The sequence below is a fragment of the Pelmatolapia mariae genome, linkage group LG9 (genome assembly GCF_036321145.2).
Source record: "Pelmatolapia mariae isolate MD_Pm_ZW linkage group LG9, Pm_UMD_F_2, whole genome shotgun sequence".
NCBI classification, from domain to species: Eukaryota; Metazoa; Chordata; class Actinopteri; order Cichliformes; family Cichlidae; genus Pelmatolapia; species Pelmatolapia mariae.
In genome coordinates this window covers 4,705,707-4,730,191 of record NC_086235.1, presented here as the reverse complement: position 1 = coordinate 4,730,191, position 24,485 = coordinate 4,705,707, and the positions used below count along the sequence as shown (strand labels likewise).

General features: G+C 43.1%; 1 protein-coding gene across 4 annotated transcripts in view; it reads right to left on the bottom strand.

Moving 5' to 3' along the window:
- tnikb (TRAF2 and NCK interacting kinase b) overlaps window positions 1-7,205 on the bottom strand; it is a 61,848-nt gene extending 54,643 nt beyond the window's left edge. For 3 of the 4 annotated variants that reach the window (XM_063484289.1, XM_063484291.1, XM_063484290.1), the window contains exons 1-2: window positions 6,692-7,204; window positions 2,320-2,385 (exon numbers count right to left, since the gene is read on the bottom strand). In XM_063484289.1, coding sequence (XP_063340359.1) covers window positions 2,320-2,385; window positions 6,692-6,799 — 174 coding nt within the window. In that variant the 5' untranslated portion in view covers window positions 6,800-7,204. Of the gene's footprint in view, window positions 1-2,319; window positions 2,386-6,691 lie in introns of all 4 variants that reach the window. The other variant, XM_063484292.1, reaches the window with a different exon arrangement.
- Window positions 7,206-24,485: the final 17,280 nt, after the last annotated feature.

Sequence of the window (24,485 nt, the reverse complement as noted above, 5' to 3'; positions counted from 1 at the left end):
TAAACAGTTTCTAGTAGTTTTCCTTTTATTATATCTGGTGGGAATGTTTAAATATGCATTTGTCATCATTTTCAGCATTGTTCTCACTGTTCGTCTGCAAGGTTATGACTCAGTGATTAGCCGTCTGAAGGTTTTCCAACAGAAACTTGGCTGTGGGATTGCTAAGAGGAAGTGCAGACACTCGCTTGCATGATTCCAACATGACAGAGATCTGACACCAAAGCCCAGGTGTTACTTTACTGAATACCAAGCGCACACTCACCAACACATATGACGTAGCTAACAGTAGCTTCTTTTTTTATTTTATTTATTTTTTTCTGTGTTTTACTTGCATCTATTTGAAAGAGTGAGAGTAAACACAAAACGTTAATTTTATATGCTGGAATATGCAGAAAATAGGTTTAAATGTTAAACAATTTCTTCAAGTCAAAGACTGTTGCATATAATTTAATTTTTGCTTCATGTAATGTACATTATTTAAATAGATTAAAACTAATAAAACAATTTTTAGAACGAGGCTTTCAATTTTATATGATGGATTATGCAGAAAAAAATAGAATTGGGCTGAAAGGTCTATTGCTTTATTACGTATTCATTTTGTTTTTGAAAAGTAACTAAGTAACTAATTACTTTTTAAAATAAGTAATCAGTAAAGGAACAGGATTACTTTTTTGGAGAAGTAATCAGTAAGTAGTAAGTAATTACTTTTTAAACCTGACCAGCACTGCTCCCAATCAGGGCCTTGTACGTTTTAAATGACCTCACCCATCCCCACTGTGGACCCCACTGCCTGCATACGTTTGGACTGATCTTCATTACCTTTTATAAGTGCAATATAGTTTCAAATAGGAATGCTATAGCTGTGCAACATGTGCAATAGACGCTGTTATAACAGTAGGATGGCATGCATCGGACTCCTTGCTGCTACTGGTGTTCAAGTTGTGTGGTTTCTCCAGAGTTTTACTGCAACAACAGTTAAAATATATGAAGGGTAATAAGAACATAAAACTTCATCTTTGAACCATTATTAAAGTTTGCTCAGATGTTTTTTTTAGTGTAACCTCTGCTCTTTGCCACTGCTGAAACAAGCAGGGTGTCTCCTGCTTTACACAAGGTCTTAATTTACCCACGATGCCTTGAGAACGAGCACAGGTTAATTTCGTTCTATCAATCATTTCCACACAGGAGGCGTCACCTCGTTGAAACGATCAATACAGAACATCCAGCAGACGGAACGAGTTTGTTGGAGCTCTGTGTGCATCAGCAGACACGTCTGAGTGTGTTAATTGCTTTCAAAGTGAGACAACACGCACGTATAAACACGCACGCACGCAGACACACACACACACGCACACACACAGCCTCTCTGCTTTTACAGCCAGCGTGGGCGTCTTAAGAGAAAGTCAGTAGTAACTTCAGTTTTAGTCAAAAATGAGATGGGATGACATTTGTGAGAGCTTGTTTTAGAGACAACGGAGGAGAGGATGGCGTGACTTCTTACTCAGTCTCTCAAAGCTCACATCACAATAAAAAAGACAACATTTACAAACAAGGCGAGCAGCAATAACAGTAAAAAAGTAGGGCAGCTTTTTGCCTTCAGTGGTTCTCAGAGTTGCGTGACAAAATGTAATTAATCTAACACCACGTTCAGCAGAACAAATCACTGACAAATGAAAACATTTTATTATATTCTGTGAAACACTCTGAGGTTTGCGGTTGACCATTACGAGGAAACAAACTGGTAGGAAACAGCAGCTTCCTGCTTTTAAAGTCAAATTTTTACTGACCCCTCCTTCCGCCCTCGTCGACTTGTGAATACAAAACAGCCGCAGAATCGTTAATATCAGGAAAATGATTCTTGCTATTGGTATTTACATTAAAAGCGAACAATTATCTGTTTCCTTATTGCATACATGATGATGTAATTTCAGATTTAAGGATAAACAAATCTAAAGCTTCAAGATTTTAGGTTCCTTTTTCAATAGTAATCAATGTGAGCAGGGTAGCAGATCAAAAATCACTGGGTGCTGCCCCTCTGGAGGTTTCCAGAAGCTGGCCAATCAGAAGAAAACCTTCTTTTACCTCGTGGGCTGCTTAAAAAGAAAGGAGCTAAAAAGTCTTTTCAGTTTTAGAGATGACTTGAGGGGCAACACAAAGGGCCCATACAAGTTGAGACTAAGGGTTTTTTCAGAGCTGTGACTGATGAAGAATAAAAATGGCTCTGCCATTGCTACTGCCTCTTGTCATGGATTTAATTCCACACAATACAGGGGACTTCACATCAAGGAAAAGATAGCCTGTTTTTGCACACTGCCTTACCTTGTAGACCTGCCCATAGGTCCCATTCCCAACCAGTTCGACCAGCTCAAAGATACCGGCTGGGTCCTGGGTGTGAAAGAGAGACAGGAGAGTGGGAGGTAGAGGTCAAAGAGGGAAGAGAAGGAACAAAAAACACAACGTTATTCAGGAGAACTTAGCTGTGATTCACAGCTGAACAGGACAGAAGAAGGATGAAGCAATTCAAAGTGGAATTTGACCTTCATGCATGCACTCATTAAAAGGTTGACTGAGCAATGCATACCTGTGGTATTACCCTGTAAAAAGCCTCCCACTGTCACCACACTGTTATTAGTCCTTCAGTAGATAACCTCTGCATTACTCTTACAGACTCGATTCAGTCGGCAGAACCAGATATGCCTGTTATTCACCAGAATCTGACTTTGTGATCTCTCATCTTGCCATGGAAAAGTTAGATTATAGTTTCGGTGGACTGTGTGGAAAAAGCACGCATTATTCAGATCTATTCCTGTTAATGTCAGTTAACTTAGTCACTTTTTACTGTTTCCTGAATACTGGAAACCTAACATTGCCAATGAACACCTTAATCAATTCATTCGGTACACCACACTGATGGTTAAATCTAACATTAATGGGAAACGCACGTTGATAAAGAACTTCAAAATACCTGACCAAGATGGCAGCCAAGTGGAAGGACTTGCGTCTAGAAGTTTAATAGTTTGAAAGAGCTTTGTGACGGGATGGAAACATTAAGGGGAGCACCCCCAGCTGAGCTGTTCACTCAGAAATATTTCCTTTCTATCGAACTGCAGTAAAAAGAAGCACACAGCTAACTAACACTATGGTTCAGGCAAAGGCAAGACCAACCTCTCACCACTTCCTTCTGCACAGTGATCCGACTGTCAAGCGGAGTTCTGAAGAAAAAATAGTTCCTGCGGACATTTTGAAAAAATACATTCTTTGGGTGCCACAGGTTGCCGTTTCCACTGCAGTCAGGAGAAAGTGAGCGTCTCCAAAACTGGGCACCTCACACCAAATCAATGCAGACGGGTCAAATCAGCCCAGGCCAGAGAAAATCGTATATTTGGTTTTAAATCTTCCCTTGAAATGTAAAAAAATGTGTTTATTTCTTATTATAACGCAATGTTATATACAATTACTAACAAATGGTACACATACAGGTACAACCAACACAGGTAAAATCCCACCCACATATAAACACACACACACACGAGATAATCTTATCTTCAGGTTTATTAAAATTCAGCAAACCTCCCAAAACACACATGTGGATCTTTAAGCATACCTGAGTGGTGTGTGTTTGGTATTAGCACACCTGCGTGTGCGTGCATGTGTGTCTGTGTGTGTTGGTGTACAGTAGGCCACAGGAGAGCGTTGGGACTGTTACAGCAGAGCCTCCTGAAGGGGATTAGCTTAAAAAGCAGTGTTCCTTTTCAGTCAAGGTCAAACAGAAGCACATCTAATCCTGGAGGAACGAGCCTAGCGTGCATCCACACACACACCTGTGCACGGCTTTTACCAGCCGTGAGACCACACATGTATGAGAAACACCTGACGTGAAGAAGAAATTTGGATGGCAAATGAAGGGAAAAGCTACAGAAACAAAGGTCTGCATTCAACCTGAGGGGCGGCTAATGAGATTTCACACTGACATGTAAAACACAAGTTTGCATCCAAAAGCAGTCTGCAGCTGGGGACCAGCATTTTCCACAACAGAGTCATCGCTACACCTCCTGCACATATTTGAGGAAACTCACGAGCTGTGCATCAGAAATATTCCTTTTACCTCTAATTAATCCTCTCAGGATTCGAGGTTTTCCTTCGCTAACCCCTTCTTTAAACTGTAGCCTATTATACTGGAGTACTGCATACACGAGCTGAGTGCTGCTGCAGCTCTGTGAACGCAAAACGATGCAGCAGGGCCGAGACCATTGTCTGCCACAGGTATCATCTCCACTTCTGCAAATTCAACAGTGCAGCAAAACCACAGTCGAAACCCAAAAGAACAACGTGAATAACGCTGTCATTGTTCTCATTCCTTTGTAAGACATCATCACTCTGCTCCCTCACTGGCTGAGAAAAACATCTTTGGAACATATAGACGCTCACGCTGGGTTGTAAACAAACCTCTAACAAAGACAAACTGGTTCATCCTCAAGCTACAGGTTTTTCTGCATAAATCGAGTCATTTTGACAAACATTTCTAGGGATCTCAGGTTAATTCCAAACTACTGGATTAAATAGCGTCAATGTTCCACGTCTACTTTTGGGCATAACCACTGAACTTTGGGACTTCTTCTCAAAAGCTGAGCGGCTAAGCAGATACTGCTGAGACACCAGAGGAGACGGCATTGACTGTCTTATAAAGAATGAGTGGATTACTAAATGATTCAACTGGGCTCAAGACTCAAGGGGTCAGGAGGCCTGTGGGCTTCAGCTGCAAAATGTCAAACACACTCAGTACAACAAAGAAACACAAAACAACCAGGAAGAGACTCAAAAGGACCATAAACAGACAAAAACAACCAAAAAGAGACACAAAACGACCACAAAGCTTCTCAAGAATACCAAAAAGAATAAAAAGAACCAGCAAGAAATTTAAAATAACCACGAGGAGACTCAAAATGATCACAAAGAAACACAAAACAACCACAGAGACCCACAGAGACGATGGAGATAAAAAGCAGCGCTGTGTGTTTTGTGTCTCCTTCCATCTGCAGGATGATTTTTGGGACCTTTGCTGCCTGATCTCAGGGGCTGTGGTCTCTGAAACATCCACGACTGCACTGTTTTATGAACACCACGATGCTGCCTGGAGCCGATGCACAGCTGTGATTTTGACCGGTCTCCTTTCGGTTGACACGATCCCCTTTCATTCAAATGTCCCCGACCGTCTCACCTGTCCTGTTTCTGCCAGCCGCCCTCCACCTCACCCTCCTGACTCAGCCCCATTTCAGGCAGGCAACTGTAAAATAATGGAATGTGACAGACGCCAAGGTCATGTCCCCATGTGAGCCTCAAACAGCTATTAATACAACATCTGACCGGAGCTATCAGAGGAGCTTAACCCCAGCCTGAGCATCCAGGAGGAGGAGGAGGCGGAGGAAGCAGGTTTGACTATACGAGGAGGGGATCACACAAGATCATTTGGGACTCTGCAGAAACAGGAAGTGTGCTAGTGCGAGTGTGCTTGCGACAGGCTTTGCGTCACGCAAACGCCCCCCCCCCCCCCCCCCCCCCACAGCTCTATCTGCTGCGTCCTGGGTGACCTAATTTCAGCTACTCATGGAGGCTGCAAAGGATTTTTACAAGAAAACACACACCGACTCCTCTGTCTTTATTTATCCCAGCGATGTGTGTGTCTGTGTGTGTGTGTGCCTTTTAGAGATACAAAGACACACACAGGCTTGCAGTCCCACCCGGTCGATCATGTCCAGACTTGATCGTTACTCTGCAGGTACATCTGTGTTGCATAAGCGGCAAAGAAAGGGGAGCTGTGCCTCACACACACACACACACACACACACACACACTGAATTAAAAAAATAAGAAAGTTTATACAAATATGATTCTATCATTAGTTTTCCTCTCTCACACACACACTCTCACATTCCTGCACTGTCTCCTTCTGCACATCTCACATCCTGGCGGGGGCGCGCGCACGTGCACGGACATAACCCCTTGCACACAGTCAGTGCACGCTGCTGCTGCTGCTGTCGCCACAACATCACGAAATGGCGGAACTCGCTCCTGTTGCGGTTATCATCGCTATTATTCACGGTGTGTGTGAGTGTGTGTGTGAGTTTGTGTGTTAGAGTGAGAGAGCTAGAGCAAAACGCGCGTGCACGAGTGAGGAAAGTGAGCGCGTGCACCACAAGCCTCTGTATCTGTGTGTGCTGTGAAAGTGTCAATGAGCAGGCAGCTTAACATCTGCCCCACATACCACAGACACAGCAGCCTCTACTTGCTGCCTTGCGCACGCGCACGTGTGTGTGCGTACGGGGTTGGTGCACGCGCACAGCTCGGAGCGTCGTTACATCGCGTCCCAATTGTTTAGAATAAATGAAAAAGGAACAAACAACAACAGGAGGCTGCCTGAGCCCACACTCTGATATCCGATGTGATTTCCTCAATCACGAGCATCACAGCCCCCCCACGCATACAGCACAGTGTAACTCATGTGCACGCGCAGGCACGGCAGAAGCAAGAAAGGAGAGGAAGGCGCAGGGAGACGCATCCATCACCGGAGAGGATGGAGAGGAGAAGAAGGAGAAAAGGAGGAGGGGGGGGACAGGTGTTCGGCAAACTCACATGCACGCGCACAGGCAGAGACAGCTCATACACGCACACACACACGCAGGGACACATTTACCCGTAGTGCAGACAGGTCTATCTCGTCCAGACTCCGTGCCGGGGAGTCGCTCGCCATGGTTCTTTCGGTAGACACGGGACTCAAGATGGAAGCTTCCCCAACGACCATCGACCGAGAGGTGCAGAGCGGCGGGGAGGAACACGCTCACACGCCCGTGCAGTAAACAAACCCCCCACCCACCCCTACAGAAAAAAAAATCCTCGGAAAGATCCCGGTGCAGGCGATGCTTCAGCCCGAGAGGAGCAACGAGCGCTCCGGCACGGCAGAGGAGCCGGAGGAGGATGGAGGCGGGCGATGTTCGCGGAGCTCCAGGTGCTGCTACATGCTGCTCGCTCTGCGCCGTGAATCCTCTGCTACATGCCTCCACCTCGACACCCCCGCCCCCCCTAGATCCGGACAGTAGAAAGAGGAGAAGACGCGCGCAGACAGAGGAGAGCGCACAGCAGCTGAGGCGCGCGAGGACAGCGTCCGTGTGCGAGGCGGAGCAGCAGTGCGCTTCCCGGGAGTGGCCTGACGAGAGAAGGCTGCGCTACTCACAGGGACGCCCACAATGACACACACACACACACACACACACACACACACACACACACACACACACACACACACACACACACACGTCGGATATTCATTTGTTGTGGGGACGTCTAATTGACTCTAAACCTAACCAGAACCCAATTGTAACTCTATCACTAAAACCACATTTTGAGTGTCAAAAATGTCTTCAAATTTGTGGGGATCCCCACAAAGATATGAATACACGTTCTCTCTCTCTCTCTCTCTCTCTCTCTCTCTCACACACACACACACACACACACCTTCAGTGCGAAGGTGAAAAAACGACACATTGACACAGCTGGCTGTTCCTGTATTATTTTAGCGCTAATCAGCTCAGACACAAGAAAAACCCTCAAGCGTTAAATGTCAGCACACACAGGAGGGGCCCTGCCCTTTTGTGTGTCCGCTGCCAGAGCGGCTTTCATAGAGCCCACATGGGACTTTTCCAAGACCCATTTCTGCCCTAATGTCACATCAAAGGGACACTTAAGTGGGGACATTAGCGGCCTCTCTGCTTAGGCTGGTCCCAGTTTGTGCCTCCAGACCAGCAGCAGAGAAAAGCCTCAGATTGTTCAGAAGATGTCAAACAGAAGCTTCTCAAGGTATTTCCAGGATGCTTGAAGACTCTCTAACCATCTGGGTGAAAAGTATTCCATCTGAAAAGTATTTCTTTTTTGAATAAAACTGCTTTATTTTGTAGAAAAATGCACAACACGCGCAACAAACTCCATAAATCACGCTTCGTGTTGTGTTGCTTGATCTGTATTTTTAAAAACATTTTTAAAAACTTTTATTAAAAATTGTTAAAACTTCAAAACTTTTTATTTATTTTTCAGCATAAAAACAAAGACTGAAGGAATGAATACAGAAAGAAATAGTAAGGAGCAGTTCTGGGTGTATTTATCAAAAACAGTAGAAGAAACAAAGGGAAATGCTTCATGTTTGTGTGGTAACTGTCTGCCTTCTTTTTACTTTTTGCTACCTCAAGTGGCAGAATTGTCTGCCTCGTCAATAACTCCCACAGACTGTATATAAAAGATGCATATGGAGCCACCCTGGTGCTCATAATCAAGCCTCCATTCCCGTTTTGTGGCTGCCCCCATCGCCTGGGGCTAGAAAAAGAGCAGAGTAAACTTTACTGGCCCCGGTGGAACAATTTACTTCACAGAGAGTCTCATTCAGTACACACCACAAACAAAACACACAATCTTTAACATTATATGATTATTGTGCATCTGGAACTGAATATGTGGATGCTAAGGGTCCTGAATCTTAGTCTGTGCCTGTGTTCCCACACAGATCCTGAATAGTGTTAGTGATGACACCAGAAATCTCCACACCAGAGACTGGAGTGCTAAAATCAGCTGCTAAGCTAGCTGGTCATTGCACAGACACACCTCGCTGCAGAGTTTCCTCCCCATAGTTTTGCTTTGGCCCGATGCTCAGGTGGATTTAAGATTTTAGCGTTTATGAATTTTTGTTGCTTCATTTTGGAGAGAACCATCCGTCACTGACTGTCTCCTCACTCAGTGCACTCACTGCCTGCTGGCTAACCCCAGCTCTTGTCTCTCATGTTTCCTCACAGCTGACTCTCTAACCGTGTGCTTGGTATCCTTCAGCATCTGAATCATTCACCCAAATGTCTGAACCGACTCCACCAGCACCATCTTGGCTGCTGGTGGTATCTCATTCAGCCGCCAGCTGAAGGTCACTTTAAAGGAGATTTTTGTAACTACTTTCTTCAGAATTTAGTGGCAGTTTTTCACCCCCAGGTGTGTTATGATGTTTCTGTTTACCCCGACTTCCTTCAGAGGTGTCACCTTTGCCACAGTTGCAAATAAAAACATTTGTTTAATAACTTAACTGATTAAATAAAGATTCCACTGCTCCATCTTTTGGTACATATTGGTATTATACCAGCCCCACCCTGGTTTACTCCACTTTAACACCAACGCTGCTTCTTCACATTCTGTTGATAGTTTTAGCTCATTTTGGAAGATTTTAAACTATTTTAAAACCCACAATTTTCCAGTAATTACTTTTTGAGGATGTTGTTGTATTTACTTTGCCGGATATTGAAGCCTGGCTCGGAGACTTTTCCTAACAGCCACACAAATCTCCTCCTTGCGTTTTCACTCCTGGTGTTCTCTGACCTGTCGGGTTCCGGGGAATCTTTCGTGTTTCAGCCTGTGTAGCTCCACCCACTCAAACCCCAGGCTGCAGTGACCCCCCACCCCCGAAGCTGTCTCCAGGTCGAATGCTTAAACGCATGCCTGAAAAGCTCAGCCGTGATTTCACATGCCCCGCCGTCACTACGCTCTGCAGCCGCTGACAGATTGTCAGGTAGAGAGTTCTGCAGGACGCGCCCTCCGAACGATGAGTGAACTGTTGTTCCAGCTAACCAGCTGCTGTGCAAGCAGTGAAACACTCTACTGCAAGGTTTTCTGATTGTTCGTGCTGTGTCCTTTAATGGTTTGCACCAAATTTATGTTCCTATGCATGATAAAAATCTTCATCATGTGCAAGTTTATTGCTCAAACATTTTCTGTTAGTACAACTTCTCTTTTGTCTTCTTGTTGCATTTCCTCCCTTTTTCCTGTCTGTAGTCTAAAGCACTGATTCTGTTACCCACAGATAAATATTCTGGACTAAGCACATTTTAAACTGTCCATGAGAGCAGTGCTTGAGTTTTGGATTGGTAACAAAAAGGGGGGGATGTGTAAAGGGCCCCTTTCCCCTCCTGTAAAGAAGAGTCTCTTTGTGTTGTTCGACATCACTCTGGAGTCATTTTGGTTCTCTTCATGTTTCCTTCCTTTAAATTTATGTGTTTTTGTGTCTCTTTGTTGTAGTTTTGTTCTGCACAGCACCTTCAACTTCGTGTTTTAGGGTTTTTTTTATTCCCAGTTTAGTTATTTACTGGACATTTTGAGTATCTTTTCTTTACCATTTTCCACTTTTTTGCTGTGGCTTTGTCATCTGCTTGGATTGGTGGACTTCGTTGTCCTTTAACATTTCTTTTTGATTGTGTTCAATTTGAGTCTTTTTGTTGGACTTTTGGTAATTGGCTGTTGGAATTTGTTTGTTGTCTCTGCTTCTGTGTGTTTTTGCAGTTGTGTCTTTCATGTCATTTTCCTTTTTGAAGCTCGTTGCCATTGTGAGCCACCTTTAGTCACCCACAAAACTGTTTGTTAGTGTCCTTTCAGTTTCTTCATGGTTTACTTTTTAGAGCTTTTTGTGATTGGGATCTTTTTTCTCTTTGCGGTTGCTTTGTGTTTCATTTTCATTTTCTTTGTGGGGTTTTTTTTGTCTCATGATCTTTCCACATTTCTTTTTGGTCTTGTTGTATGTTTATTGCCTCTCATTTGGCATCTTCTTGCAACCGTTCTCTGCAGTCAGTTTGTGTCTTCGTGGACATTGTTACTTTTTGTTTAGTTTGTGGCAGTCTTGCTATCGTCTTGTTGCCTTTTCGCCTTGCTTTGTGGTTGTGTTGCAATATTTCTGTTGTTGTTTTGTGTCTGGCATCTTTGCTCATATTTAGCAAACCATATTTTTGTGTTTATTTTGTCTTTTGTGTATTTTTAGAGCAGTCATTTCTTCTTTGCCACCTGTTCAGATTTCTTCAGTATTGGAACTTGTGACTGATCTTTCTGTGGTTGTTCTTTGCAGACAGTTTGTGTCTCGTTGTGGCTGCTTTGTCTGAGTCATCGTGGCACTTCTTTTTGCACAGTTTTTTTCTTCTTTTTGGTGTCTCTTCTGCCATTTTGCACCTTTTATAATTGTTTTCTGTCTCTTTTTGGTTGCTTCCCATACTGCTCTTCATTTTGTCTGTAGTCATTTTTCGTCTTTCTTTTACGATGTCTGTGTCTCATTGTTGTTGGTTTGCGTCTCATTTTTCTGATACGTGTGATTTTTCAACAGTAAATGTTAATTTCCCTCCCAAACCCTGCAATAGGTCTCTTCTAAAATCGTAAGACGACTGTTTGAACCCAGTTTTTCCTCATTTCCACCACTGCATCTGTGACAATGTGACAATTTTGAGAACCAACGTTTACAGAAATTGGAGTTTTTTACTAGGCAGGTTTTGTATTAGTGAGTTTTTTGCATTCCCCCCTCATATAGCCACTGACAGTTGTGATTCAAACTTTGGGAATAGCAAGTTTTATGGTGCTATGCCAGCGGTTTCTGTGGGAAAATGTGTGGAACCGGTTCTAGATTCAGCACCTGAACTACGCTGGTGAGACAAGTTGGGGCAGGATCATCCTGGCAGTCCAGTTAAATGGAGAACAGAGAAGAGCATAATATTAAGAAAGGTCAACTGAAAAAACAACGACCAGTTTTAAAGCTTTTATTTTGAAAATGGTATCTTTTACACATTGTGATGTTTGTCTCCTAGACAGCTGCTGATTTGTGAGATACTTTCCAAAAGATACAATATGTTTGTAATTTTGTAAGAAAGCATTTTCTTTATTGAAGAATATTTAAATATTAAACTCGTTTAGTTGGACTTAATGGGACTAAGCTTTTCTCTTACACTTACAGATCTGCCCCAGCTTGCTCTCAGACTCAGGAACACTGCAGCGTGCCTGCTTATGGTCACAAATCGACAACCAATTATTGAGAACAAAATAAAAATAATAACTATAGTAATTATTAGTAATTAAGTGAGTGGGCTGATGTTCCCAGGACACGCCTCAGTCAGTGATGTCAATCAAGGCAGGTATTTCCCGCATACTTCCATACGAACAAAATCGCGTTGTCTGGCAACGCTCTGAAGTTTCATGGTGGTCGTGTTTATTTTTTATGGACTGGATTTGGCTTTACTGAGGTTCACATGGGTGGCAGGTTGCAGTGCAGTGGTTACCATGGTCACCTATCAGCCAAAAGGTTCCTGGTATGAGCCCTGCCCTCAAAGGGCTGGGTCTTTAGTGTGTGCGTTCCCTCTGGGTATTCCCACAGAACAGGAAAAACATGCATGCTGATCACAGGTGAGAAGCAGATAACATGCTCCACATATTTTAAAAAGAACAAGTGCTTTCAGTAAAACTAGAAAAAGTCTAGATAAGTACCATTACACATATTAGAGCCATACTGATACACCCAGCCTTCCCTGAGAGTGTAAATATGCTTGAATGAACCAAACCAAAAACTGAGATCAGGCAACAAAACCAGAGTTGAACCTGCTACAGGTTTTTACTCCAGAGTTAAAGTCAGGATTCAAATCCTGATTTTTCTCATAAACTTGGACAAACATTTGTTTGTTGAGCTGAACTATGAAAAGGGTCAAACACAGCATGCCTTTGGCATCACCGCATGTAAAGCATGGGTGTGTGGCGCCATCAAGTGGAAGAAGTGAGACCTACAAGCAGAGAGATCTGGGTACAGTGGAAGGTTTTCTGAGGTAATGCTAATAAATAGCCCTGATAAAAACCGAGCACTCACGGGTGATGAAGGCACACACAGTGAAACTGTTCACTGCTTCATTACTCGGCCACATTTGGCAGATGTTATGAGATGTGGTGGCTTTTACCCTATTCTGGATCCAAAGCCTTTGTAAAACACGGAAATGCAGTTTGGTTTAATTTCAGTCTTCTTTAATGGCTGCAGAGCTCCAATTACATTACATTAGTGTAGCCCGTAAAGATCTTTTGTCTCTGTGCGCTCTCTTTATCACATTCATGTGCAGTTGAGTTGCTTCTTTAGAAGAAACTACCTGCAAGGCTAAAGTGAGGTAAAATGGTTCCCATATAAAGATTGTTCAGTTTATTTGGACTTAAAGTTCAAAACGAGCCCAGAAATTCATTTTTAAAAGATGTGAATGCTTTTTTGATTAAAGCAAAACCTCTTTATCCATTAATAAAATTAATAACATTATTATTAATAATAAATGTATTTATATAGTACAGCTTCACAGGTTGAATCAAAGCTACATATTAAGGTTATGTATACATGTTTGAGCAACCATGTGGTCAGACATTCATTCCAACACGCACACTTCCATGGTCCAAAATAAAAGGGGAAAAATCAGGGGAAAGCTAACCTGCAAAACCGAGTTTTCAGTTGTCACTTAAAACAGTCAGCTGACCTGAGGACTTCAAAAACATGATCGCCTCTGGTTTTAAAACCAGAGTGAGGGTCAGAGGAGACCCTGGTTTGCAGGTAAGAGAGCAGTGATAAGGTCTCAGAAGCTCCTGTGCGTTTTTATTTCTCAGTAACGTCTTTATTACTATTAGTGCTGCAGCTGAACTGAAGTTTGTTGAATTATTGTTCATTTACCTTCAGCTGCATCTTTTAGCTGTTCTCCCATCAGCAGCAGCTGAAAGCTGAAAGAGAAAACTGATATAGTGATCTTGAATAAACAGCTGAAGCTCAGCTTTAATCCTCACTGAGCGTTTTCTCTATATTCTGGCATCTTTCTGCTTCCTCCTCTGGTTTCCTTCTCAGCTCTCGTAAACTACAGATAACCACCACCAGCTGATGAGAACATCGAGGCATTTAGCCACAATGTTCTAATTATATATTGCAATTTAATATACACTCACTGGTCATTTCATTAGGTACACCTGTTCAGCTGCTCAAGAACACAAATAGCTTTTCACATAATCGCATGACAGCAGCTCATTGTAGTTTTGCATTCCCAGGTCTCGTCTAGTTTCCAAAGTGTCTTCACTCAGTCCTATCTATCCATCTGTGCAGCCTCCCCTTGTCACATAGTCTGTTTACTTTACACCTGTGGTCTCAGGTGGTAGAGTGGGTTGTTTACCAATTGGAAGGTCGGTGGATTGATCCCAGACTCCTCCTGTCTTCGTGCTGAAGGATCCTTTGGCAAGACACTGAACCCAGAGTTGCCCCTGATGGATCCATCCGTGTGAGTGGGAATGTTAGAAAGCAATTGACCATAAATACAAGTGCTGTATGAGTGTGTGTGGGACTGAATGAATGAGAGTTGCAGCTGTTGTTGTTTGAGTAGAAAGTTGTTATATAACTACCAATCCATTTACCATTTCCTTGATTTTTGATTCCTTTCCTTGATTCCTTTGATATTTTTTTCTGGGTCCTGCTTCATCCCACAAATCTTCACTAACCCCTGAATCGCTGTTAAAAGAAACAGACATGAATGTTTGAGTCCACACTCCATAACAGTTGGTGGCGGTAATGCATCCTTCAGTTGTCTGCCAACTGCCAATAAAAGAAAAAGAAGAAAGAAGAAATTCCAGCTTTACCGAGGCCCGCGCTCATCCATAGGTAAGCAGCACAGGTGCGCCCTAAAGTATCGGAGTGTGCAACCGTGAAGGATCATGGGTACATGCAGGGTGGAGGGGTTAATTGTCGCTAAATCTACATGCTCATACATCAGGCAGCTGTGTGCGCAGCTTCATCTCCAGCTCTGCTCCTTGAACGCGTCCTAGTTTTTTCTTTTCACTCCTTTAACTAAGTGAGACAAATCAGCATGATAATGGAACAATAAAATGTGCCTCCTTATGAGCAGGATTATGTGAGGCTTTAGTCAAACAGGTTGACGACTCAGTAAAGATTGCAAGGACATGGCCAAGGTTTCGATGCTGCGGTTACAGCTTTGAGCCATCCACCAGCGCCTATGACCACTTCCTCTGATAACACCTCACCCTCTCATTCAGAAAAAATGAACACTCTTAACAGCATAGCTTGCAGCCACATCAGATGCAATGTTAAACATGTTTTTTTCCAGCATTTTTCCAAAGCAATTCACATGTTTGTGCGATTCATATAAACGCTTTACTCTAAAACTGTGGGCTCTGTGAAACAAAACAAAACAAAACAAAAATAAATCTCTTAATAAAAGTTCAACAGCTTTGCCCATTCAGTTTGATAAATTGCTCTCCGTAAAGTGTCCTTTAGTGATGACTGATTTTGACCAGTTTAGGAAAGTGTGAATGTTTTATTTCTTGATTTAGAGCTTGTTGGAAGATGATGAGTGTTTGCTCGCAAAAAGTTGAAGTAGAAAAGTCTTTTTATTGGCCCTGCAGCTGTTTTTCTGCATGCACCAAACCTCTACAGTCTCATTTCTATTTGAAGGAGTACTGCAGGAGACATGCAGCAGTGACTGCGGTCACAGAGAGGATGAGAAATGTATGGTGATGTTGTGTAATGCAGTTTGAACTCTCCCTGGTGTAACCTCGATGATGTGCAATGGTCTTAAACACACAGCGGTGAACTAAGAAAACTGAAAAAAAAGAAGTCAGCTTGGCAATCGGCTAGCGACAAACATGACGGAGCAAGCAGTGGCTCTACCAGCGGCAGCAGTGACACCTGGCCCGGTTATGGCAGCTCCCCCAGCAGCTACTTTCACCATCAAGCCACCAGAACCATTCGACTTCGCAAAGCCCCAGGAATGGGAGAAGTGGATCAGACGTTTCAAACGTTATAGAATGGCAAGTAATCTGAACAGCTCAACAGATGCTAACCAAGTGAACACATTAGTTTACTGCACGGGAGACGAGGCTGACAACGTGCTAAGGGGTCTTGACCTAACAGACGGGCAGTGCCAGCAGTACGATGCAGTCAGAAATGCATTTGATAGACATGTTGTCCCCAGAAAGAATGTGATCTATGAAAGAGCAAAGTTTAATAAGCGAGTACAACAGCCAGCAGAAACAGTTGACTCCTTCATAACAGCTCTATATGCTCTTGCTGAAAACTGTGAATATGGTGAACTTCACGAGAACTTTTGAGGGATAGGCTCGTTGTGGGTCTTAAAGATTCATCACTGTCGGAGAGAATGCAGCTCGACAACGATTTGACCCTAGCTAAAGCTATCACAATGGCAAGACAATCTGAGCAAATAAAGAGACTGCAAACTGACTTAAGAGGTGAAAGCAGCACTTGCAAAACAGCCGTGGACGCTGTGCATGTCAGAAAATCAAAGCCAAATAAATTCAGAAGCAGAGAGCAAAAGCAGTTCAAGCCACAAAAACCACAAATAACAAAACAAGAGAATAAAACATATTCTAAATGTGGAAAAGCACCGATGCACCCTGCAGCACAGTGCCCAGCTAAAAATGCAGAATGCCACAACTGTGGGAAACGTGGACACTACGGGAGAGTTTGCAGGTCTACAACTGTGCATGAGGTGGCAGACAGCGCAGATGGACTTTTCCTAGGTGAACTGGATTCAGGGGAAGACCCGTGGCTTACTAACATCTGCGTGAGAGGCAAAAGCATGACATTTAAATTAGACTCAGGGGCAGATGTCACAGCCATCTCAGAAGAGACATTCAAAGACATTAAGCAGCCAAATGAACATTTGCAAAAAGCTGAAAAGCCACTGTATGGACCAGGAGGTGCAGCACTGACCGTACGTGGGTCTACGGAGGACATTTCCTACAGTGACAGGAGCACTACAGAGATAATCTATGTAGTCAGAAATCTGTGTGCAGCTCTCTTAAGCATGACTGCTTCCGTGAGACTGAAACTAATTGCCCGAATGGACAATATTGACCTTGAGACAGTAAAAAAAGCATACCCGAAACTATGTGATGGGCTCGGGCTCGTTCAAAAACCATACACGATTAAGCTGAAGCCCGACGCTAAACCTTATTCACTGAAAGTGCCAAGGCGTGTTCCACTGCCACTACTGGGCAAAGTCAAAACAGAGCTGGAGACAGACTGGTGTTGCGGCATGGTCGTAGCCCCCAAAAAGGACAAAGAGAAAGTCCGCATCTGTGTGGACATGACACCATTAAATGAGTCAGTGTGTCGTGAAAGATATATCCTCCCCTCTGTAGACCAAACACTAGGCATGCTCACAGGTGCGCAGTATTTCTCTAAGCTTGATGCTAACATGGGCTTTTGGCAAATACCACTGTCCAAAGAATCTGCCCTCCTCGCCACATTTATTACGCCATTTGGTAGATACCATTTCAATCATTTGCCATTTGGTATTTCCAGTGCACCAGAGCATTTCCAAAACAGATGGTGACGGAAGTGACAGCCAGCCTCACGGGAGTCGTGTGCCACATGGACGACATCCTGGTCTGGGGATCCACGAGAGGAGCACGACATGAGACTCCACGCTGTCCTTGGCCGTGCTGAGAAGGCGGGCGTCACCATGAACATGTCAAAATGTGAGTTTGGAATTTCCAGTGAAATTCTTAGGATTCATTGTGTCATCAGAAGGTGTGAGTCCTGACCCTGACAAAACCAGTGCGGTGCAGAATATGAAAGAGCCAAGCACCGTGAGTGAGCTTAGGAGCTTCTTAGGAATGGTGAATCAGCTGGGGAAATTCATCCCAAACCTCTCCGAAAAAGACAAACCACTGAGAGACCTGCTTTCAACTAAAAACATGTGGTACTGGGGGCACAAGCAACAAAACGTGTTTAACAGTTTAACACAAGAGCTATCATCTGCTCCAGTACTGCAGCTTTATGACCCGAACAAACCCCAAAAGATCTCAGCAGATGCCTCTTCATACGGGTTGGGGGCAGTTTTGCAACAGAAAGAGAATGACATGTGGTCAGCAGTCGCGTATGCCTCACGATCATTGACACCCACAGAGCAGCGCTATGCTCAGCTGGAAAAAGAAGCGCTGGCACTCACCTGGGCCTGTGAAAGATTCAGTGACTTTATTCTAGGGCTACACTTTGAGCTTGAGACTGACCATAAGCCACTCGTGAGCCTACTCGGAGGGCAAGCCTTGGATTTGCTTCCACCGCGGATACAGAGATTCCGCATGCGCCTAATGAGGTACTCTTACACTATAAGGCACATTCCAGGCAAAAGCCTCACCACAGCTGACACACTCTCACGGTTACCGCTGACAGACAGTGTGATGTCCAGAGACAATGATCTTATGGAGGACACTGATATTTACGTTGACACAGTGCTGGATGGCTTTCCCACTACCAGCAAATACCTTGCAGATCTCCGCGAGCAGCTACAGTCTGACAGCGTCTGTTCCCAAGTCATGAAGTTCTGTGCAGAGGGCTGGCCGGACAGGAACCAGCTGCAGGGAGTTGTAAAACACTACTGGTCAGAAAGAGCAGTTTTGAGTGTATACAATGGACTACTACTGCGAGGCACAAGGTTGGTCATACCTGCAAACATGCGAAATGCAGTTTTGGACAAAATACACGAGGGTCACCAATGGGTAGTTAAGTGTCGAGAACGCGCCCGACAAGCAGTGTGGTGGCCAGGCTTAAGTAATCAGATCAGTGAACTTGTCCTTAAGTGCAGGCTGTGCATACAGGAGAGAGTCAATGTGAGGGAACCTCTTATGCCCACACGTTTACCTGAGAGGCCGTGGCAGAATTTAGGAGCTGATTTGTTCACACTAAAAGACAAAAACTATCTGTTGGTAGTGGATTATTTCTCGAGATATGTTGAGATTGCTCAACTCAGCCCAACTCGTTGTGCCGATGTGATTGTGCATTTAAAGTCAATATTTGCACGCCATGGAATACCTGAAACATTGATTACAGATAATGGCCCACATTTATGGGCAGAAATCTGTGCCATCAGAAACTGAAGTTGAATAAGTTAAATTTGAATTTGAATTGCTCGGATTGAATCTGAATTGTAACTTGAATAAATGCTTTTAAAAACTGAATATGAATAAGCCTAATTTGAAATTCAATTTATTGGTTTGAAAATGATCATCACTAAATTGAAATTGAATTTTATATCTTGAAAATGAATTCATTTGCTTTGAAACTGCATTTTATCCTTTAAAAATTCAGCTCTCGAATAATTTCAGTTTCACTTCTCACCATTCAGTTTCAGTTCTACAATTCAGTTTCAGTTCCAAAATTCAGTTTTTTGGAACTTACATCCGGTTCCGGTTCAAGAGTAAACGAGCGCAGATTAATAGAACTACGTTTTACTAGCGGACCGAAAGTGTTACTGACGGGATTCTACAGCATCTTGAGCTGAATTAAGACTTCAGAAGTCATTCGTCATGTCGAATGACCAGCGGATAAACTCTCAGGTTGGTAATAAATGTATTACATGTATAAGAACAAGCGTCATGTTAACAATTGATAGCTGTACAGTAACGTTTATGCTTATTGTAGCTGCTAGCTAAAAACGCTAATTTAGCGTAGTTTGCCCTGGATTCAGCTTTGACAAACAAATATGATCGACTGTTTCTAGTAGAGTTCCAAAGTTGTCATCTTGTACCCTGTCAGAGCCCTGTATGCTTGAAGAGACCCCTACAGTAGGGAAACAGGCAAAACAGTGTCCAAACCTTTGTATTTTAGCTAGAGCTGGGCGATATAAGATTTTTTCATATCACGATATGTTTTTTTCATTTCAGGCGATAACGATATATATCACGATATAAGCCAAATAACTATATTTGTAAGATTTAAATGTGCCGTTGCTCACAAGTAAAATGTGAAATAATCTGCAGCTTGTTTTGATTTGAATATTTATTTCCCATAATAAGTTCAACAGGGTAGATGTACTTAAGGAACATGAGACTTCAGTTTCAGATAAATAAAGGCAAATATTGCAAACTACACAAAACGCAGCCGCTAAAGCGTTTAAGTTTCAAAATAGAACAAACAAAACAGACTACTAAATTGTCAATTCCACTTAGAAACAAAATTTTAATTCTAAAAATAAATCTTAGTTTGTTTTACAGAAGAACAGACAAAATTGACTAACTTTTGTCAATATCAAATAAACTGAGAACTAAAAGGAAATTCTCAATCTCTCCTTGTTGTATAGCTTAGCTTTTCAAACAGTTTTAACAGTGACTTTAGTCTGACAAAAGCCGAATGACGAATTAGCGCTTTCAGTCAGAGATTGAGCATGCACCGGTTTATTGTATTTCCAGACTTGCTTTCGGCACAATTTACAGTGTGCGCTACTCTGTTTTTGTCAGACTTGAAATAGCCGAAATACCTTCACACTACGGAACTTCTATAGCCCTTCCGTTCGACAATCTCTCCGGAATTGGAACCATCATCGTTTTTTTCTTCGGTAACCTTCGCTCACGCTCTCGGTTGATTTTTCCCTAGTCGGCAAACTCACAGTACCTGGGCAGCCCGGCTGCAAAAACAAATACACATGTGCGCCTTGGCACTTGTGCTGTACGTAACAAGTCACGTGACGTGACGCTGCGGCTGTGATTGGTTCGGCTCTGCGCTACTTAATTTGGATTGGCTGTTCTTTTTTTTTTTTAAAGAGGACACGAGAGATGAGGCCTATCGCAATAGTTTAATTTTTCTATCGAGAAAAAGTTATTTCGCAATACATATCGTTATCGTTCTATCGCCCAGCTCTAATTTTAGCTTTATTTATGTCTTACACAGCATCCCAACTCTTTAGCTAACTTAATAACTTTAGCTAAAGTGAATAGTTAGTCTAATTCATTAGTGCAGCATTACTGGATCACCTCTGTTTAAAGTGATATAATATGATATACAACTATCACTGTGTTTAACTATCATAATAATTCTTAGGGTACTGAGTGCATGCTTAATTAGTTGGGTTTTTTTTAAACATACTGCTCCATTGCTATGTTTGACAGGCTGAAGTTGTCGGGTCACCTCCTAAATCAACCATCTCTTACAGGTGTTTTGTGCCAGAAATGGAGTGTCCACTGAAGACTGAAGATACTGAATCTCTACGCCTTGCCATTGATCCCTCTTGTGCCTTCATCTAGACAAGAGACATTAACTTAACCACTCTCACATGCTCTGTACCTACATCACCTTCCCTGACAGTCGTAGCTTGGCTCATCTGAGGGTGAAATTATAAGAATGCGTTATTTTGCAAAGTGCTCTCTAAGGTTCCTAAATAAAATATGGCATTGAGGTCATTTATTTTGAATTAATCCCTTCTTCTGAAATATAAGAACCTCTCCTGGTTTTAATGGCACTTTGGATTTCCTTACTTTCTGTTCCACTCCCAACCCCAAATAGATGCTGACAAGCTGACACAGTAACATGGAATGTTACGATGCCCGTGATGCCGCCCCCCCACCACGATGCCGCCCCGGGCAACCGCCTGTGTCGCCCGTATCAAAAACCGCTACTGCTCCCATCACCTGCAATGGATACAGGGTGCATCCCAGAACAGAGCTGGCCTTCCTGATGAGTTTATCCAACCTCTTCCTCTCAGCTGTCGATAAACTGCTGCTCCAACATACAACACTGTAAAAAATGACAGATGCCACCGCAGAGTCATAGAAGGTCTTTAGAAGAGCTCCCTGGACTCCAAATGACCTCAGGCGCCTCAGCAGGTAGAGTCTGCTCTGACCCTTCCTGTAAAGAGCATCAGTGTTGTGACTCCAGTCCAGTTTATTATTCAGGTGAACACCCAGGTACCTATAAGAGTCCACTATCTCAATGTCCACTCCCTAGATGTTCACTGGTGTCAATGTGGTGGGTCTGTGTCTCTGGAAGTCCACCAATACTGCAGACCAGTGTATCAGAGACACAGCCCTGTGACCTCACATACTGTGGGCGTCCTGTGAGGTAGTCCAGTTTCCACTGGGACATGTGGTGGTCCACCCCCGATAGCTCCAGCCTGTCCCTCAGAAGTCATGGCTGGATGGTATTGAAAGCACTGGAGAAATCAAAGAACATGATCCTCACAGTGCTTCCAGGCTTCTCCAGGTGAGTCAGAGCTCGGTGCAGGAGGTAGATGATGGCGTCCTCCATTCCGATGCCAGGCTGGTAAGCAAACTGCAGCGGATCCAATGAAGACTTCTTGGATGAAGAAGTCACTTGGATGAGTGACGAAACATTTCTCCCACAAAACGCTTTTGGAGATTTACTTTCCTGGATGATTGAGAATGCATCAAGACAAAATAATTTAATAAAGCAACAAAACAACCTGAAGAGCCGAAAGAGATGGTTGTCTAAAAAGAGCTGGAATTCCCATCACTACTTTCCAAGATCTTTAGACTACACAGTAAGGTTGGGTGATATGTAAAAAATTTCCAACCAACAACTGTCGGTCCAATAACTGACATATTTGCGCATACACAGACTTTTGATGGGCGGAGCTGAACTGATTTCCTATCCGATCTGATACCAAGTAAAATTCAGGGTGGTATTGACGATACTGATCCGATACCGATACCCTGTACAAAAACGTAATGTTTCATTGTATTTCATAATACAATATATAATTGTATTATGTAATTGTAATAATATAGCTTTATAATGATTACAGGACATCAGACTACTTGTTCTTATCACTTAATAATGCAGAATTATCATATAGAAATAAAAAACCTGAAGTTGTGCGCTATTTGAGCATGTTGCCTGCCTGCGCATTTGGGCAAAAACATAAGACGCCCAAACATAGACCAACTAATTGCTAAATAGGACACTGGAGGAGAAAGTGCTGTCACTGTCAAACCGTTTCACCCCAGTTCTTTGATTCCCTAGGCCATCAGAGAAGACCCCATAGCTCAGTAGTTAGTTAACTAGTTAGTTGTAAAAGCATGAATATATGAAGAATAAAGGACTCCGGAACGTGCACCTCCAAGTGTGCACCTGTGGACTCACCTGATCACCTGCTGAAGATGTTATATTCTGGTGTCATATCCAACAGACTCCAGAATATATCTGTAAATAACCGTAGCAAGCTACAGCAACAGTCTCAAAGTCGAAAATATAGAAGGAGATAAGATAAACGAAAAGGACGAATGAAAGGAACTGACATGTGAAGCTGATGAAACACCTAATGAAACGTTCCCAAGGTGATCAAAATGGCCCGGTGTGCCCACAGAGAAAATGCTCTTATATCCAAGAGATGAACAGAATAAAAGAGAGAAGAAACCACTAACCGTTTATGAACATTGGAAAGGCCAGGTCAGAGTATACAAGGAAAACCTGAAAGGTGATTTATCAGATTCACAGTTAGCAGAAATGGCAGATGATGTTGAAAGGACAGTGAACGACATGGTAAAAGCATACAGTGAATATAGAGAGAGTAATGAACCATCCCATGTCATAAGGCGCAAAATGGACTCTTGTGAATCAGTAACAAAAGACATTATGAAAACCCTTTCTGAGCATAGCGGCTATAGATGAGTATGATGCAGACAGAGAAAAGCAGCGCCTACATCGGCTCTTAGCTTATGAATATGCTAAGCCCATATTTGGTACTGCATCACAGTCAAGTTACCACTCTGAAGCAAGCATCACAGCAAAAAGAATTGATGCAGCTGTAGAATTAGCTGCAAAAGAATCTCAGTATAAAATCACACAAGAGGAAATAAAACAAAAGCAAAAAATAAGAGAAATGGAAGAGAAACACATGAGGGAATTGGATGCACAAAGGTCTAAACTAGAGCGTTTAAAAGCAGAAAAGGAAAGGCAAGCAGCACATGCAAAATTAGAGATTTACGACAAGGAATTTAAAGTTGATATGGACAGTCAGTTAATGTTGCAAAAATCCATCCCTGTTAACAATCCTCTACAACAACTGCACTCACAAATTGTCACTCCATCGCCTCCCACAGATGTATTCCAGCTGGCTAAAGCTATTCAAGACAGTAAAGCTGTAACCAGAATTCCAGTGCCCATCGTATTCAGCGGACATCCCATCACTTACATCAAATGGAAGGTTTCCTTCATTTCACTGGTGGGCCACAAAGGTATATCTCCAGCTGAAAAACTGCATTTGTTAAAAAGGTATATCACTCTTAAGCGTCTTGAGGGCACAGTCTACCGCAGTGATGAAGAGGCATACAAAGATGCATGGAAAAGGCTTGACCAACCGCTTGTTGTTCAAAAGGCATTCAGAGACAAACTGTTACAGTGGTCTAAAATCCACTCAAAAGATGCAGAAGGTCTACGGGCGTTTTCTGATTTTCTCACAACCTGTCTCCAAGCAACACCACGTGTAAAGGCCTTAGGGATACTAAGTGACTGTGAGGAAAACCAAAGGTTATTGCAAAAAGTTCCAGAATGGCTCGCAGCACACTGGAATCATCAAGCCATGGGTGCTCTCATGAAAGACGAAGATTTTCCCTCTTTCAAGGAGGCAGAAATTGCATGTAATCCTGTGACTTCTTCATATGCCATGGCTCACTCCCGACTACGGGCGCATTTTTCGCAGGACTCGTTTAGCTCTGGGGGTCCCCGGAGATGCCGTGCTGCTTCACCTGCTGCTTCACCTGCACTTGTGCTACCTAAACTACAAGTGGGAGATTTTCTTTCTTCATATGCACTCTATTCATGCAGCTCATCCCCGGAGAAAAGACACACAAGGGAGACCAAACCAAACAGATCTGTGACT